This window comes from Caloenas nicobarica, chromosome 17 (genome assembly GCF_036013445.1).
Source record: "Caloenas nicobarica isolate bCalNic1 chromosome 17, bCalNic1.hap1, whole genome shotgun sequence".
NCBI classification, from domain to species: domain Eukaryota; kingdom Metazoa; phylum Chordata; class Aves; order Columbiformes; family Columbidae; genus Caloenas; species Caloenas nicobarica.
The window spans coordinates 5,100,113-5,115,883 of record NC_088261.1 but is presented as its reverse complement, the minus strand read 5'-3'; the positions used below and the strand labels follow the sequence as shown (position 1 = coordinate 5,115,883).

Genomic DNA, 15,771 nt, shown 5'->3' with positions numbered 1-15,771 from the left:
CGGTAAGTCTTACTTTGCCTACTGCAACCTCAGCGCCAACCTCCCTGAATTCCACCCTGTTGCATTGTAACTGGTGCATAATTTGAAGCCCAAGTCTGCCTTGTCATGCCTCTGCCCTCCAGCTCCCCCTCTTCTGTAAAGTTTTTTTCCCTCATTCTCAGTTTCCTGAACAGCTTGGTTCTTATTTCCTATTTTCCATCTTTCTGCCATCCCTCCTCCTCCAAGCTATTCGTGTCAAATTATTAATTTCATCTTATTTGACAGCACAGCAGCCCTCCATGACTGTGCTTTACTCAACAAATTATCAGTTACACCAACCTTAAGACTCTTTTTCACTCCATCGACTCTCCAGAAGAGGCAGTTTGTAAAATGCAAAGTAATATTAATGTCTCTGCTGAGGAATTTCCACTTTGCATTGCTAAGTTTTCCTTTTGACTGAGCTCTATTCTGAAAAGACATGACAAACACAGGGTATCTGCTCTATCACTCATCTGCACCACTGGCTGAGAATATAAAATAAGTCTCAATATCTTTAACATTAGATGTATTTTTTTTCCTTACTAGACCAAATTCACGTGAACATGATCAGTACTTCCACAGCAGAGGCGAACACTGTTCAGACAGCGTATTGCCTGTTCTCTTGAACCCAAAACAGAACAACAGTAAAATGTTTGTATTGATTTAACAAAACTGATTTAAGCCCTTGCATCTAGTTAGATGAGTATAACGCACCTTTTCAGGGATGCCCTTCACCTACAGGAATAAAGTTTGCTTTGGTCTATAATAACATTCTGTACAACTGCCCCTCTGATTTCAGTGGTTTAAAACCAAATTTGTATTCACACAGATGGGCTTTCGTTTGAAGACACAGATGAGATGTAAAAATTCTTCAGTGGCCCTTCCATAAAGGGCAGTTTAATACCACAAATAAGGTATCAAAAAGAGATGAAACCCACCAGAAGACATCTCCGCAGCCAACACCCCCATTCTTGGGCAGACGATGGAAGACCAACAAGTACAAACATCCCTCTGCAATGACGTCTCAGAGCAAGCTGAGAAGCAGTTGAGCTGTTTCTCTTCTTGTCAGAAAGGGTCACCTTTGAGGCGCTGACTAATCACCGCGCAGACGACCTGATTTGCTTTTCTGGCTTGTAAAAACAGCAGCTAATGCTTCTCCAAACGCATCCCTTCCTCTGGGCTGAGGGACTGGATGAGCTCCGTGCCAGCACCCATGAGTAACCCCTCAGCACCTGTTAGATGGGCAGCCCAAGATGTCCCAGCACAAGCCTGCACTGGGGGCACTGGCATTACTGGTTCCAATTGACTTCCAGCATTTCCAAGCAGACAAACAGCTGCCCTGGACCAGGGCAGCTACGTGACCAGTTAGCCCAGTATCCTGGCTCTCCCAGTAGCCAGTAACAAATGACTGGGGAAAATAAAAAAGCCAAGAATGACAAGGGGCAAGGAAAACCAACTGTCCTCTAGTCGTATCGCCCAGCTGCTGAGTCTGATGTTACATCCGACCATTGTTAGCCTTCAAGGGACTTGTCCTCCACTAATTTGGTTTGGGTTGTTTGGTTTTTTTTCCCCCCAAAATCTATTTATCTTTCATCTTTGCAATATCTAGTTACAATGAGTTTTAGAATTTAATCCTTATGAAAAATACGCTCTTTTGATTTAAATGTGCACTGATGGGTGCTCCCATAGAGTCTTCTATTACAAAAAATAACAGAACCCCTCTGCCCCTTTCCCTTCTCCAGGTTATTTATTGTTCTGTAAACTCCTACAACATTCTGTTAATTCATCTTTTTTTACCAGAGTTCTTGCCTTTTTAGTCTCTTTTCAGCCAAAAAACTTTAAGACAGTTATGTTGATAACTTCTTGTTAACTATCACTGGATAGAACTACTTCCGAATGTCTTCCCCTCAACTGCTTTAAACAGCAACAGAATCCTGCTCCCACTTTACAAGTCTGCCCATTGAATCTTGGGCATAAATCCATATATCCGTTAAACACTGCTGCATTAACCATACCTCTGAGACACAAAAAATCCTTTATGTGACACACGGCAAAACTGCAGGGACAAAGGAACCTGCCCAAACCGGGCAGAGACCATTTTGCCTCTCCGACCCGCGCTTTACCCACTGGGCTGCCCTTATCATGGGGAGCAGGTTTGTTTTGGAAGGCAGGGTTTAAAAAGTTAGTGCAATTCAGAGGGAGGGTGGCAGCAGCAGAAAATAGGAGCAGAGCACTTTAAGATGAGCCCTGGGAAGCTGTAACCTGAAGCCTGCCGAAGGCTGGGCTGGGGGAAGCTGCAAAAAAAAGCAGATGTGGCTGCAGCAAAGCCCCAGTGTCCCCGAGTCGCAGCCACCGGGAGCCGGCGGAGACAGCGGCCGAGAGGAGCCCGAGGTAAGGGGCAGCAAGCCCGGCTGGGGCAAGGGCAGGGGCTGGAACATCCTGGAGAACCTGGGAAATGGGAAGAACGGTTCTTCTGCAGGGGGTAAAGCATGGGATTCCCACCAAAGGAGGGATCTCACCAAGGGTCGGGAGCATCCTAGGGCACCTCTTGGCCTCCGGGGCTGGACTGTGCTGGAGAAGCGGGGTGGATTTCTGCCCTTCTAGCATCTGTGTTGCAGCTGGGAACGTGCGTTTTCTTTACGACGGTAACAATTTTGGTGAGTTAAATCCTCCAGAGCTAGTGGCTGCGAGATGCTTCAGAAGGAGTTAGTGCTGTGGGGTGGAGCAATCACAGCAGCCTGAACTTGTGGGGGATGTTTCATAGCACCCCTGAAATCAGAAGCAGAGGTTTCAAGTTTATAAATGATGTGAGACTTGTCCTGCTACAGATGAAAAGCAAAATATTTCCTTTGCACCTGCAAGTCTCCATAAAGAGAAAACTCCCAGACACAAGTTCCTTCGCAGCTAGCTCATTTCTCAAAGTTTTCTTCCTGTACCTTCCCAACTGTAACATCACATCCCGCGTGCTGTTGCTCCTTCTCTTCTCTTTAAAGGCAGCCACAGATTTCAATATCATGCCTGAAACCATCCCACCTCTGCTTGAACCAAATTTCTCTGCGTTTTTGGCTGTGTGCTAAGAGACATGCAAATAGAATCCAGATGTTCAGGCCAATTCAAACGCAAAAGGCTTTGTCTTTCTAAAATGGAAATTGCTTTTTGGCAAAGTCTGAGAAATATGAAGCTGGTGACAGTACTGGCAAAAACAATACAAATCTGCAAAACCAATCTCTGCTCTCATGCTCCCAGGAGCTCAGTGTAGCTGGAAGTAGAGGTTGAGATTATATATTTTTTTTTCAGAGAAAAGGTTATGCTCCATGGAAAACCTTCATCTCTAAACTAGACTGGGCCAAACCTCTTCTGCTCAGCATGCAAGAGTATTGCTTGGTGCAGGCATCCTCACAAAGCCCTCGCTAGGACGCGTTTAATTTTGATTCAGCAGGGCTTGTCATCTCTCTTTCAGCATGGTGCCTATTCATTGTAAAACTTTGCAATGATATGAGCAATCCCAACATCGTATCCACCAAATGCACTGGTTTGTTCCAGGATAGCAAATCCTCTCAATACACATCATCTGCACCAGAATATTTCACCTACTTGCAGCTAGGATAGCAGTGGGTCACAGCATGCAAGTGCACAGGGAAAAGAAGGTACCACTTCTGTGTTACACTCTCTAAACATAGACAAAAACTTAAAACCTCTGCTCTGACACCTTTTCCTCCAAGGCAGAACTACTTCCAGAAGAAAAGGGTTTTGGCAGGGAAGGGAAACAGTGAACTGCCTTTCACTGAAATAAAACCTCTGCCTGAACAACTGGGTCCTGAACTGGGGCTGTTGTAGCCACGTGGCTTCAAGTTGTATTTCTACCAGCAGGCATGTTTTCTTTATAGCTGAAGTTAATCTGAAACACATGTTCTTTCTCCTACTTCACTGGATGCCTGAATCACAGGGGTTAGTTAAATACAACCCTCTTCCCTTAATTCCTGGGGATCTATATAAACATTGCTTCAGACCAGCCTCAGTGGCGTCTGTTCTCGAGGGCACGACACTTGTGCAGTAGCTCTGGTTTACCCACAGTGAAACCCGGGGTTACACGCTGCCCTTTGGACCAGACAGATCTGTCTGGAAGGGCCACAGATGCCAATATTGGAGCGATTAAAAGAGGATTCCGCACAAGGAGAAGCTTTGGGGAGTTCGGTACTTTTCTCCCACCTCCATTAAAAATGTTGAATAAGCCAAGTTCTGTCTTTCTCTAGATCTGGCCTAGCATTAGGTATTTACTCCTAGCTCCTTCCCTTACTGTCTTTTAAGAAAGCTCTTTTACTTTACTCAGTTGCAAATAAGAAGCATAAGATGCATATAGGCTGTGCAGCCTTCCAGGTACACGCAAACACAAGCAACATGACAAACTACTGCCTGGGGCAGGTGACTCGCATAGCAGAGCAGTGACCAGTCAGTGTTGTCTTCTGCCCCATTCAATATGGATTTGCTACCTTTTATAAACAAAGTATTGAATTTCGTAAAGTCTAGAACTCAGAAGATGTGATTTAGTGCTTTTCTGGACCTTGGCGCTCAGTAAGTGCCAGCATCAGTGTGGTTTGGGCCACACACATCTGCTTTTGTGCTCAGGCACACCCAGACGTGCGCTTACCCAATTTTAAAGTCATTGAGGCCAGCCTGGCTGAGTACTTCAAACTGGAGAAAAAATCCCGGCTAAGATCAGACGTGTGTTTCACAACTGGGAAGGACAAGCAGCAGCACGCGTCACTGCGGTTGCTGTCACAAGGTGCAACAAATAGTAGTGGTGGAGCTGTACTTGCTCGGTGGCTCAAACTGTCTGTCATGTTCTTATTCTGTAGGTTCAGGGATGCAGATTCCCGTGGTTCTCCTTTTCCTGGGTCTCTTGACTGTCCCAAGCAGATCCCAGAACTCGGCCAGTGAGCAGGTGAGTAGGAGAAAACAAGCAGAGAGTGAGAGAGAGACACTTGGAGCAGGTAATTTGAATTTAGAGAATCTTACAGAAGGATTAAGCACTACCATCCTAAATTACTAGGATTTTATTTAGCAACATAATGAGACTAACTCCTGCTTTACCTAGATAAAACCACAGTAGTTACATCAGGGGATGACCGTGAGACAGGAATAGTGGATTCCAATCTGAGTGTTGCCTTCAGCTGTACTGGGACACTTAAAAGTAACTGCTCCTACGCTCTCTATCAGTAAGATTAAGTCAGTATTCCTGTAGATGGTTTTGCCTTTGAAATGTTTATCACAACAGTACCTGCCCTTGCAAACTGCAAGTCAATCCAAAGTGCTCCCTGTACCTGCTAGAACTCTGCCACCGCTGATGGAGCCAACGCCGGCGAGGTCGAAGAGGAAGATCCGTTCTATAAGAGCCCCGTAAACAAGCTGGCAGCTGCAGTCTCCAACTTTGGCTATGACCTGTACCGTCAGCAATCCAGCCGGACGGCCACTGCCAACGTGCTGCTGTCGCCGTTCAGCCTGGCTACTGCACTTTCTGGGCTCTCGCTTGGTGAGTTCTTGCCCCATTTATTTCCTCAAACACTTTTTGGCTTGACAAACTTTTTCCCTCATACCAGTGTCCTTTTCGTTGGCAGGGGCTGGAGAACGGACAGAAGATGTGATTTCTCGTGCTCTCTTCTATGATCTGCTTGACAAAGCCGAGGTCCACAACACTTACAAGGACCTACTGACCAGCGTGGCTGGACCAGAGAAGAGCATGAAAAGTGCCTCCCGTATCATCTTGGAGAAAAGTAAAAAGTCCTTCTTCCCCTCTATCAAATTTTACCTAAATAATTAGCAGCAGGTAGAACACACTGACTAGCACCACATTAACAGCTTTGGCTCTGACATACTGTTGAGCCAGGATACAAACAGTGTCTGGAATGCTGTTGCTGCTCCAGAAAAAGCCTGGAAAGTTTGTGTGCACATAAATAAAAGACCAGACATGCACACAAAGTCACTGGTGACAGAACAGCCAACACGCGGAAGACCTAGAAGAAACTTGCTGATAATTTTGCCTTCACTCTAGGTTTTCTGGCAGGTGTTGCTAACTTTCAGGAACCACAAATCACATTTTCTGTTTGTATATAGCATTCAGTCACATTCCTTTGTTTAATTCCTTGCAGAACTATTTGAAATGTTTGCTTTCAGCATGCAATAAACATCTGCTGAGGAAGCTAAGAGCTATCTTTTGGAACCTGCTGGTTCCAAGAATCCACTAGGTTGAGTAAGCTGTACTCATAAAGCGAGCTGGAGAAAAAAGAAAGACTGATGAAGGAATAGCTGTGTCCGAGCCGTCTGTTCTTATCTCCTTTCTTTTCAGAAGGGAGTTATCCCATAATCCAGCATGGGCGGCTATAGGATTTGGATCAGTTTCCTCTGTGTGCCTTCAGTAATTCTTCAAAGCAGGTTCCTGCACACACACAGCCACAGATGTTTTACCAGAGAACTGCTGCTGGGATTTGGATTGCAATCTGCTGCCTTGAGATTGTTTTGATAAGGGAGCTAGCTGCAATATCAATGTTTTTCTTCCCCAGGACTGAGGGTGAAGCCTGGTTTTCACAGCCAACTTGAGAAGTCCTACAAGATGCGTCTGAGGGCACTAAGTGGCAATACCCAGTTAGACCTCCAAGAGGTCAACAACTGGGTCCGACAGCAGACAAAGGGCAGGATTATGCGGTTTATGAAGGACATGCCCACAGATGTCAGTATTCTCCTTGCTGGGGCTGCTTACTTCAAGGGTAAGAATGTTCGGTACTTGCTTACAGAGGTCTATTAAGCATGTGTTAAAAGAGATGCAAAGGAACACCCTGGGGAAGCTGAATCTTGACCTGTTTGCAGTAGGAGACCAGAGAAGAAAGTTTAAGCTCACAAAACTCCATAGCAAGAGACAGAATATTAACAGAGAAGGCACGGCTTAAAGAGTGTACTGACCCTTTTACCACTGTACAGGGAATGGAAGGTGTCATGGTTTAATGACATCTAGGAGACAGTAGAGAGCTGTTCTAGAACATCCTGTAAAACAGTGTCCTGGAGAATTATTGCTTAGAGACAAGGAGCAAAATAAAGGGTGGGGAGAGCAGCAATTTATATGCATTGACACAATTGTTACCCTTTAAAATAGTTTTGTAATTACATAAGTAGACATTAGCTTCCCAATAGCTACTCCACCCATACACTGGCTTGATTTATTTCCCATTTAGCAAATTCTCAGCTGAAAAGGAGGGGCCAAAGAGTGGCAGTAGATCAGTATCTCTAATCAGTCTATTTCCATCTCTATCATCATTCAGTTATGCCTCAACTCTTAAAGCACAAATACTGTATAGATAAAGTTCAAGATTACTCAGCCATAGATAAAGTGCAAGATTACTCAGCCACAGACACAAGCCTGGTTTCATATGCTATTATTCCAGAAAATCCTCCATTTTATCTTTTAAAACATAGGTACATGGAAAACAAAGTTTGACACCAAGAAGACTGCCCTGAATGACTTCCATCTGGATGAGGACAGAAGTGTCAAGGTGTCCATGATGTCAGACCCCAAAGCCGTACTGCGATATGGTTTTGACTCAGAACTCAACTGCAAGGTCAGAAAGCAAATATTGCACAAGGTCTCCTAAACCTACCGAGGAACAGGCTCAGCTACACTTACCTGTTAACCCATTCCAGAAAACAGCCTTGCTCCTCTCATCAGGCTAGTTTTGCAATCCCTATTTTGAAAGGCAGCATGTTGATTCTTAAACAATTCTACTTCCACTTTGGTTGTGTGACAAGCAGTCCAAAGTTTAACTAATGCACAAGTCCTACTAGCCTGTATTGCTTGACCTAAAGCTGGGCAAGAAGAGCAGGGCACACTCCTCAAAATTTTTCCATCTCTACCTCTTTCAACAAATCTTTCACTATAGCAAGAGCTCAAAGCTGTTCCAGCTGAGAAGCCCCCAGAGCAATACTGCAGTTCATTACAGGATTCAGTGGGGGAGAGAGAGCACTTGCTGTGTGAAAGCGGAAAGAGTTCAGGATAGGTTGATGAAAGCCTGGGCGCCAGAGGGGCCAGGGAGCATCATGTCTGATAAAAGCAAAGAGGGAAGAGGACCAAATGTTAACTGGAAAGGCTGACCAGGCAGTCGAGGTTCAGGCCTGTGCCTGGTACCAGACAGGTAAAACTCTTTATTATTGTTGTGACCATTTTCTTATTTATAACTGGCCTTCCAGATTGCCCAGCTGCCACTGACAGAGGGGATCAGTGCAATGTTCTTCCTGCCTACGAAGGTGACCCAGAATATGACTCTGATTGAGGAAAGCCTTACTTCTGAGTTTGTCCACGATGTAGACAAGGAGCTGAAGACAGTCCACGCTGTGCTAAGCTTGCCCAAACTAAAGCTGAACTATGAAGAGGCACTTGGCAGCACACTAAAGGAGACAAGTATGTACATCACGCACCCTCTACAGCCTGCCAGGGCTCAAAGCAGGCAGCAAGTTGCTTCCTGCTCTCAGTAATACGAAGCTGGTGGGTTATTAGTTAGGTCCTGCTGTCAGTCTGTAAGAGATTTCACCAGCAGCTAAATCACCTTGGTCTGGGACTCCTCAGCTTTTTATCACATCTTTCCACCAAGCTCAACACTTCTGAGATTGAGAGGGAGAAGCTCAGTACAAACAGATGTGAGCTGCTTCTCGCTGTTACCCCCAATAAGCTCTGCCAGAGCAGCTGTGTGCCCTCCTGGATCACAGCATTAGCACTACTGCTCCCCCTCCTGCAATCTATGCTTGCAGCTAATGCAATTTTCTTTCCTTCCTCCAGGGCTCCAATCACTGTTCACATCCCCTGATTTTACCAAGATTTCTGTCAAACCCATCAAGCTGTCTCATGTGCAACACAAGGCAGTTCTGGAGCTCAGTGAAGATGGGGAAAGAACCACACCAAATCCTGGGGTAAATGCTGCTCGTCTGACCTTCCCCATAGAATATCACGTGGACAGACCTTTCCTTCTTGTACTGCGAGATGATACCACTGGAACCCTCCTCTTCATTGGCAAGATCCTGGATCCCAGGAGTGTTTAGATCCCTTCACAATAATCTGCAATGGTAGGGCCCAAACAGAGAGGGTGGTATTGGGAGGGATACTGGCTCCCTGCTCTGCTGCACAAAGACACAACTTGCAAACCTTATGCCTTCATGCTGCAATAAAAGAGCTTTTGCTATTAATCTCAGCAAGCCCCAGTATTCTCCCTTGAAAGACTGTCTGCCTTCATCATATGCCTCCACACTCCCATTTTCCCCAGATAAGCCACAATGCAGATCTGTGTCCTATATGGTGTATACTGCGTTTTTCCCTATCCCATCTTCCAACCTGACGCCAGCTGTTTATACTGAGTCCCTCACCACTTGCAGGTCTGCCATTTACATTTCATGCTGGCAAGAAGAAAAGTGCTTCACAGCATTAGAAATAAAAGGCAGTGTGGTCTGGATGACTGCATGTTCATAACCACCACCCATGGGAGATTCACGTGCATACATGACCACGTCAAAGATTTGCTTCAAACCCGCATGCAGAAATTATACAACAGCATCTCTTCCCACTACACCACACACAGACCCCTCATGTTAGAATTGGTCATTTTATTTACAACAGTCTCACTAAAGAGCATTGCGGATTTCATTCAAGTTGTTGTTACACATGATTTTCCAGCTTGTACTACATGACTACCTTACCACATGAAACTTAGCTTTGATGAAAGATCACATTGCAGCTTCCTTTGACAGGGAAATTAAGTCCTCTGAAGGATGCTTCTGGGAAGCTCTGACAGACAGGTCTTCATCTCTTGTAGTTCCTGGATCTGAGTACTCTGAGGACCACAGTGGACTGACAAAATCTCCTCTGCTCTTTGAATTGTGCTCAGAGCTTCAGAAACTGCAAATCTGAAATAGGAAGAGAATAAGAACAGAGTATACAAAATGCTTAATTAAGCTCCTTGACTTACACAACCTTTAACCCAACAGAAACCTAAACCTGTTCATGGGTACAGATCCTCCCCTCTACTGCCTTTCAGCATCAGGCAAATAGCATGAAATTCAGTTAAAATGGGAGGATAGGGGAAAAAAAGGTAAGGAGATGGACAAAAACTTGAAAAAAAATCTTTGAGTACAGGTACCCACTACTGCCTCACTGCAGCTCCTGCTAAAATTAATTCAGTAAAAAGGGAGGTGTTGTGAGAAGATTTTCAGCAGCCAAGGGATTTGCTTGCCAAAGGAGAGCCAATATAGAGCAAGAGGATTTTATTTCCTCCTTTGAAAAGATGCCAGCAGCATTATACAACTGAGGTATAAACACCAAGGGTGACTAGTTGTCAAAATAAAACAATAGGACAGGGAATTAATGGAGCCAGGGAGAAGAATAGATGGGCGCAAAGCAGAAAAAATGAGACCAAAGAGAGTAATGAGGTGTAAGTGAACCCAAATGAGGTTAATGAACTTGCACTTGAGCAATGGCCAACTCCTGTACCTGTGCCAGACTGCCCAGGGCCCTGTGAGACACCCTGCAAGGTGCCAGGGACCACCTGCCCTGATATCGTGTCAGGCACATGGGAGTGGTGCAGGGAAGGGACAGAAAATGAAAGCAAATTTACCCATTGAAGAGAATTTGTGCCAGCTTGAAGAGTTCATGACCGATTTCTATACTTGATGGCCCGTGATGCATTTCCACAATCTCAATACTCCTCTCCAGGTGTCTGGCTGCTTCCTGCCACTTCCCTGATGGAAAAAAACAAAGCAAAACAAAAACTGAGTCATGAATAAATACTTCCTAGAGCTAATGCCACCCAAAGAATCTGACAGTCTTATACAAAATGTGATGAACTATGTCCACAGCATTCTTGGGAGGCTGCTGACTTCAGAACCAGGACAGGGAATCTAGAAGAACATAGGATCACAGTATTGTTCACTGGCTGCTGGGAATGCAGTTTTGGCTAAAGTAGCCTTTCTGAGAGCCCTGCTGTGAAAACTAGAGAAATAGAGCAGGAGAAAAGTGGGAGGGCTAGTCAGAGAAAAGGCTGGTGTTAAGTTCAAACTTCAGAAAACTGAAGATAACAAGACAATGCCATACCAAGAGTAGCATAGACCTGTGCCAGATGATCCTCCAACTTTCCCATCAGCAAATGCTCTGGAGACAAGAAGCATTCAGCATCCACCTGACACTTCAGGAGCATTTTGATAGCCTGATCTATAATAAAACAGGGTATAAAATTCATACTACTGGCCAGTCTCCAGCTTTCCATGATTGAAGAAGTAAAATCAGTCCAATCTCATCTTTGCATTTTACACAGCTAAGATTTGGATTTGGATGGGATTCAACATTGACTTTATCTGCAACCCTGCTTATTGTAACACAGCATTGGCCTAACTCACTCCAGGAATGCAAGGCCTGGCAAGGCGTAACTCCAATGTTACTCTGAGTTCTTGTAGTTACTATGGAACAACGTGTGACTTAGATTAACACCCGGATCAGGGGTATAAAAAATGTAAAGCTCAAGTCCCCAGGGACACCAGGCTGCATGCCAGGAGATCCCAACTGCATAAGCAACAGTGCCATCTCATGGCTAAAGCTGCGGCTCCCCATGTGTACCCATTAGCTGCTGACCTTAAAGCAGAAAGCTGAGCCTTACCAGCCTTCCTGTCTCTTAGCATTTCTAATGCTCTCTTGATTCGCTGCTGAAGGTCCCCTAAACGGCACGACAGGCTCTCTCTGCTGACTGAGATCGCACAAGCTTCATTTGAACAACAAAGCATGTCTTCCCCCTGTGGAAACCATCTCTGTGATCATTCCTGCTCAGGTTCAGCTCAAAGTTTAATTTCAATCTCCGTTATCTCTGTATTGTGTTACAGAGATACTAAATTGTTTTTCAGCTGCATTCATTAAACGAAGTGACTTGCCTGTAAATTACTATTAACTTATTCGATTTTATGAGAAGCTTCCAGGAATAGCTATAGATTAGGCCAAAGCAGGGTCATGTGGTACACAACGAATGTTCATCCAAAATACAGACTATGTTGACTTCTCCCCATCTAACCCACAGTAAGTGCTGCCTTCATTTACACCTTGTGAACTGCAAGGTGTGATTCTCTATGCACAGCCTCTGCATGTACACTGTCTGTTCTAGACTCCAGGCCTCTGTTTTCTTTCCTAAATATCACCCTTTCCCTAGTCCATGGCCCTGATAATTTCCAGTTCCTTCATCAAGGTCAAAAGGATTTTAACTAGCTATTAAAGGCTTTATTTTCCCTATAATGCTGGAGGATTGACCTAAGAGAAAGCTGCTAAGAACAGTGAGATACTCTCTTGACTCTACAAGGGATTTTAGCTCCTGAGCAGAGACCCCAGACTGAGTTCCCTAACTCTTGAGTATCCCAGAGACCCAAACATTACACATCCCAATAAGCTGTACAATTGTAACTACCTGCATGGGAGCCCGGCAGCCAGGACAGCAGAATGTGTTTCTCAAAGACACCACACTCTTGACACCAGACTCTAACTCATCACGGCATGCCCGACAGCGACACTCAAAGAAATACTGACTGAGCAGCTGTTGTCTCTCAGCCACCCTCATTCGACATCGGTGAGGCCCTGCAAAGGGATGGCAAGGGTAGAAATCTCTGAACAGGTACAGTTGTTAACATCAGACTAAATCTATCTTTGTTATAACTAAAACTAGATCATCTTCTGGAAAGGACATAACTGGAGACTGAAAATGTAACAGTGGTCTCAGGAGATAAAATCTTGCATTGATATCTTTGATCAAGGCTTATACATAAACAAATACTCTAGCAACATTATATCAGGAATGATGATATTGATAGCAATCAGTTAGTATGCCAAGTACAGGTGAAAAGGTGTCTGTGCCTTGAGACAAAGAGTTAATACTTATCATAGCAATGGAAAATCTCTTGGCCGCTTGGGATTGGCTGTGATGCCCTGATGGTGGCAGCTGTGCCACTAAATGACACGCTGGTATTGGGACAGCACGAGTGGTTCAGGAGGCTGAGGACAGGAAAGAAGGCTGTCGCCAGGCGCACAGGCTTCTTATTTACAACAGCACCATCTCCGGACTCTAAAGACAGAGGAAAAACAAGGAGGCTGAGAATAAATGCTCAGTAACCCACGCAGCTTATGCAACGAGCATTGTGACCAATTGCAGACAGCAGTAGAAAGGTTTCTGGTATATTGCTACAATAAATAATAGCTAAATACCCTCTACACGTGCACCAAAGAACAGGCCAGCATGGACCAGGCCATTAAATTTTAAGCAAGTCATTCCCATCTGCAATGAGAGCTTTTTACAACTGATAATTCAATCTCTTCACACAAGCTAGATGAGCAAGGACAACGGAGATGGGCTTAGAAGTTTTTGTCTTACCTGACTCCTGCATTACAGTGATCGCTTGTGCATTACATTGCAGCTGCAACACGTGCCTCAGCATCGCTTCTGCCATTGTCTTCATCCCTGGAGACAATTCACCTGATGTTTTTTCACAGGTCTTTGGTTTGGACCACCTCTCTGATGATTCCTGATTCAAAACAGCAGCCTCTAGGCCAGCTTCTTGCAGTTGTTGGCATATAGCGACTACACTCAGCATGCAAAGGAACTTATGCTCAGGGCTATGCTTCTCAGTGTGCGGCAAAAGGTTGAACACAGCTTGGTAAGAACTCTGGTACTGACCATTGTCATTACAGCCAGGGATACCTCTGGTACCAGCTCTTGTTTCTGGTGCCTTGCTGAAATGTTCACATCTTGCCTCAGGGTCCTGAAGGTCCCTGTCACCATTGTGGGACCAATCCACCAGCCTGCTAACCTCTGCAAATCCTGCAAGCAGAACGGTCCTCAAGGCCACGTGGCAGAAGACCCCTAAAGTGAGAAGCAGTGCTCCCAGGGAGCACTCTGTCCTGTGGTACTGCTCCCACGCCACATCTGCACAGCTCTGACTGCAGTACTTTGCGTAACTGCACCCCTGGCAAGGCACCGAGGCCAAGAGCTGCTTCAGACAACGGTGGCAATAAAGATCTGCATTAGCGACGCGAGTATCCCACACTGTTTCAGCGCTGTCCTGCAGAAGAAGGCTCTCCCCTGGGCAGAGCACGCTCACAAAGGCCTCCTCTTCCAACAGGCTCTGTCCTGGCAGGATATCCTGGGAGGCCACCAAGTGACGTCCTCTCTCTGTATCAAAATTCAACCTCAAAGATGAAGATGCGCCTGAAATACTGACATTCTCTTCCCAGATCTCTGACCTTCTTTGAATGTCACCACGTGTCTCTTGTGCAGGCTCTGGGCAGCTCTCTTTCTCCTGTATTTTAATCTTCAGTTGACTTAACTTTTTTAGCAGTGTCTGGTAAGCAGGACCAGTCACGATCCCAGCTGTAGCAATTTTATTCTCCACCACACTGAGGGCATCTGCTGCGTCCTGCAACCTCCCCAAACACAGCAGACATTCAGCTTTCCGCAGCAAGACCTTGGGCAGCAGCCTGTCTGGATAGCCATGACTTTCAGCCCTGGCGATATCTTCCAAACAAACCTACAAACAAAGACAAGGCCTTGTTAGAAAAACAGTGAGACACGTGCTTTTTATTTCCATCTAAGATTCAGGACATTTTAAAAAGACTGTTAATCAGCAAAGTCCACGTGCATAGAATAATTTTGGTTGGAAGAGACCGCCAAGACCACGGAGTCCAACCATAACCCAACTCTAGCACTAAACCATGTCCCTAAGAACCTCATCTAAACGCCTTTTAAACCCTTCCAGGGATGGTGACTCCACCACTGCCCTGGGCAGCCTCTTCCAATGCCCGACAACCCTTTCTGTGAAAATTTTTTTCCTAATATCCAACCTAAACCTCCCCAGCACAACTGTTAGCCGAATAAAGCCTCCTGATGCAGAACAAGAAGCAGGACCCCTTTCAAAAAGTTTCGGTTATGATGGGTGCTTTAGGCAAACACTCCGCAGTAACACCTCATTTGGTGCCCGCGCTCCTCCTCACCCCAATCCCCGCCACGGGAGCCCTCAGGCCACCCTCGGGGCGTGCAGGAGCTCGGGGCGGGGGGTCCCGCTACCCCATCCCCGCTTACCTCAAAGTGCCCGAGGTGGAAAAGGGCGGCCGAGCGGTTGGCGAAGCACACGGACACCTCGGGGCTGCCCGGGAGCTCGTGGGATGCCGCCTGCGGAGACCGGAGAGCGGCTTCCTCAGGGCGGGGAACCCACCACCGGGCCCCGCTCCCCGGGGATCCCCTCAAGGAGGCCGCCCCCGCCCCACCTACCTGCGAGTAGAGCCTGGCGGCGGCCCCGTAATGGCGGCGGCCGAACGACCGGTTTCCCTCCTGGCGGTAGAAGCGCGCGGCCGCCGGCTCCTTGCCCGCGCGCGCCCGGCGGCACAACCGCCGCAGAGCCGGCGCCTCCGCCTCGGGCCTGCGGGACACGGCGGTCAGCTCCGCAAAACCGCCCCGCTCCAGCCCGCCCCTCCCTCCCCGCTGCTCACCGGAGGAGGCCGCAGCCCAGGCGCAGCGTGTCGTGCAGCGACGCCGCCGCCAGCCGCTCCCGCAGCGCCGGTTCCAGCGCGGCCCAGCGCCGGGCAGCGCACAGCCGCCACTCCTCCACCGGCAGCTCCATCGCCAGTGCCCCAATGGCGGCGCCCAGCGGCGCTGGCCCGGGAGCGCTTCCGCCGTACGGCACCGAGCAGCCAATAGGCGCGCT

At 46.7% G+C, this 15,771-nt stretch overlaps 2 protein-coding genes across 2 annotated transcripts; one reads left to right on the top strand and one right to left on the bottom strand.

Moving 5' to 3' along the window:
- The first annotated feature begins 2,302 nt into the window (after nt 1–2,302).
- SERPINF1 (serpin family F member 1) lies at nt 2,303–9,240 on the top strand. The gene is made up of 8 exons (XM_065646810.1): nt 2,303–2,409; nt 4,875–4,960; nt 5,347–5,548; nt 5,634–5,789; nt 6,576–6,779; nt 7,483–7,625; nt 8,251–8,461; nt 8,837–9,240. The coding sequence occupies exons 2-8, from the start codon at nt 4,883–4,885 to the stop codon at nt 9,094–9,096; spliced, it is 1,254 nt and encodes a 417-aa protein (XP_065502882.1). The 5' UTR covers nt 2,303–2,409; nt 4,875–4,882; the 3' UTR covers nt 9,097–9,240.
- A 238-nt stretch (nt 9,241–9,478) lies between these two features.
- SMYD4 (SET and MYND domain containing 4) lies at nt 9,479–15,687 on the bottom strand. The gene is made up of 10 exons (XM_065646811.1): nt 15,557–15,687; nt 15,339–15,486; nt 15,150–15,239; nt 13,446–14,598; nt 12,958–13,139; nt 12,489–12,656; nt 11,697–11,829; nt 11,138–11,254; nt 10,662–10,785; nt 9,479–9,954 (listed from the first exon to the last, which is right to left on the bottom strand). Exons 1-10 carry the CDS (start codon nt 15,685–15,687, stop codon nt 9,804–9,806), a joined length of 2,397 nt encoding a protein of 798 aa, XP_065502883.1. The 3' UTR covers nt 9,479–9,803.
- Nucleotides 15,688–15,771: the final 84 nt, after the last annotated feature.

Excerpts from the sequence above, each read along its gene's own strand:
- SERPINF1 (XM_065646810.1), top strand. The coding sequence starts at position 4,883 with ATGCAGATTCCCGTGGTTCTCCTTTTCCTGGGTCTCTTGACTGTCCCA. Across the intron at positions 5,790-6,575 it reads CCGTATCATCTTGGAGAAAA|GACTGAGGGTGAAGCCTGGT; the intron begins GTAAAAAGTCCT and ends TTTCTTCCCCAG. Across the intron at positions 6,780-7,482 it reads TGGGGCTGCTTACTTCAAGG|GTACATGGAAAACAAAGTTT; the intron begins GTAAGAATGTTC and ends TTTAAAACATAG.
- SMYD4 (XM_065646811.1), bottom strand. The coding sequence starts at position 15,687 with ATGGAGCTGCCGGTGGAGGAGTGGCGGCTGTGCGCTGCCCGGCGCTGG. Across the intron at positions 14,599-15,149 it reads TCCACCTCGGGCACTTTGAG|GTTTGTTTGGAAGATATCGC; the intron begins GTAAGCGGGGAT and ends CTTTGTTTGTAG. Across the intron at positions 13,140-13,445 it reads CACTGTAATGCAGGAGTCAG|AGTCCGGAGATGGTGCTGTT; the intron begins GTAAGACAAAAA and ends CTCTGTCTTTAG.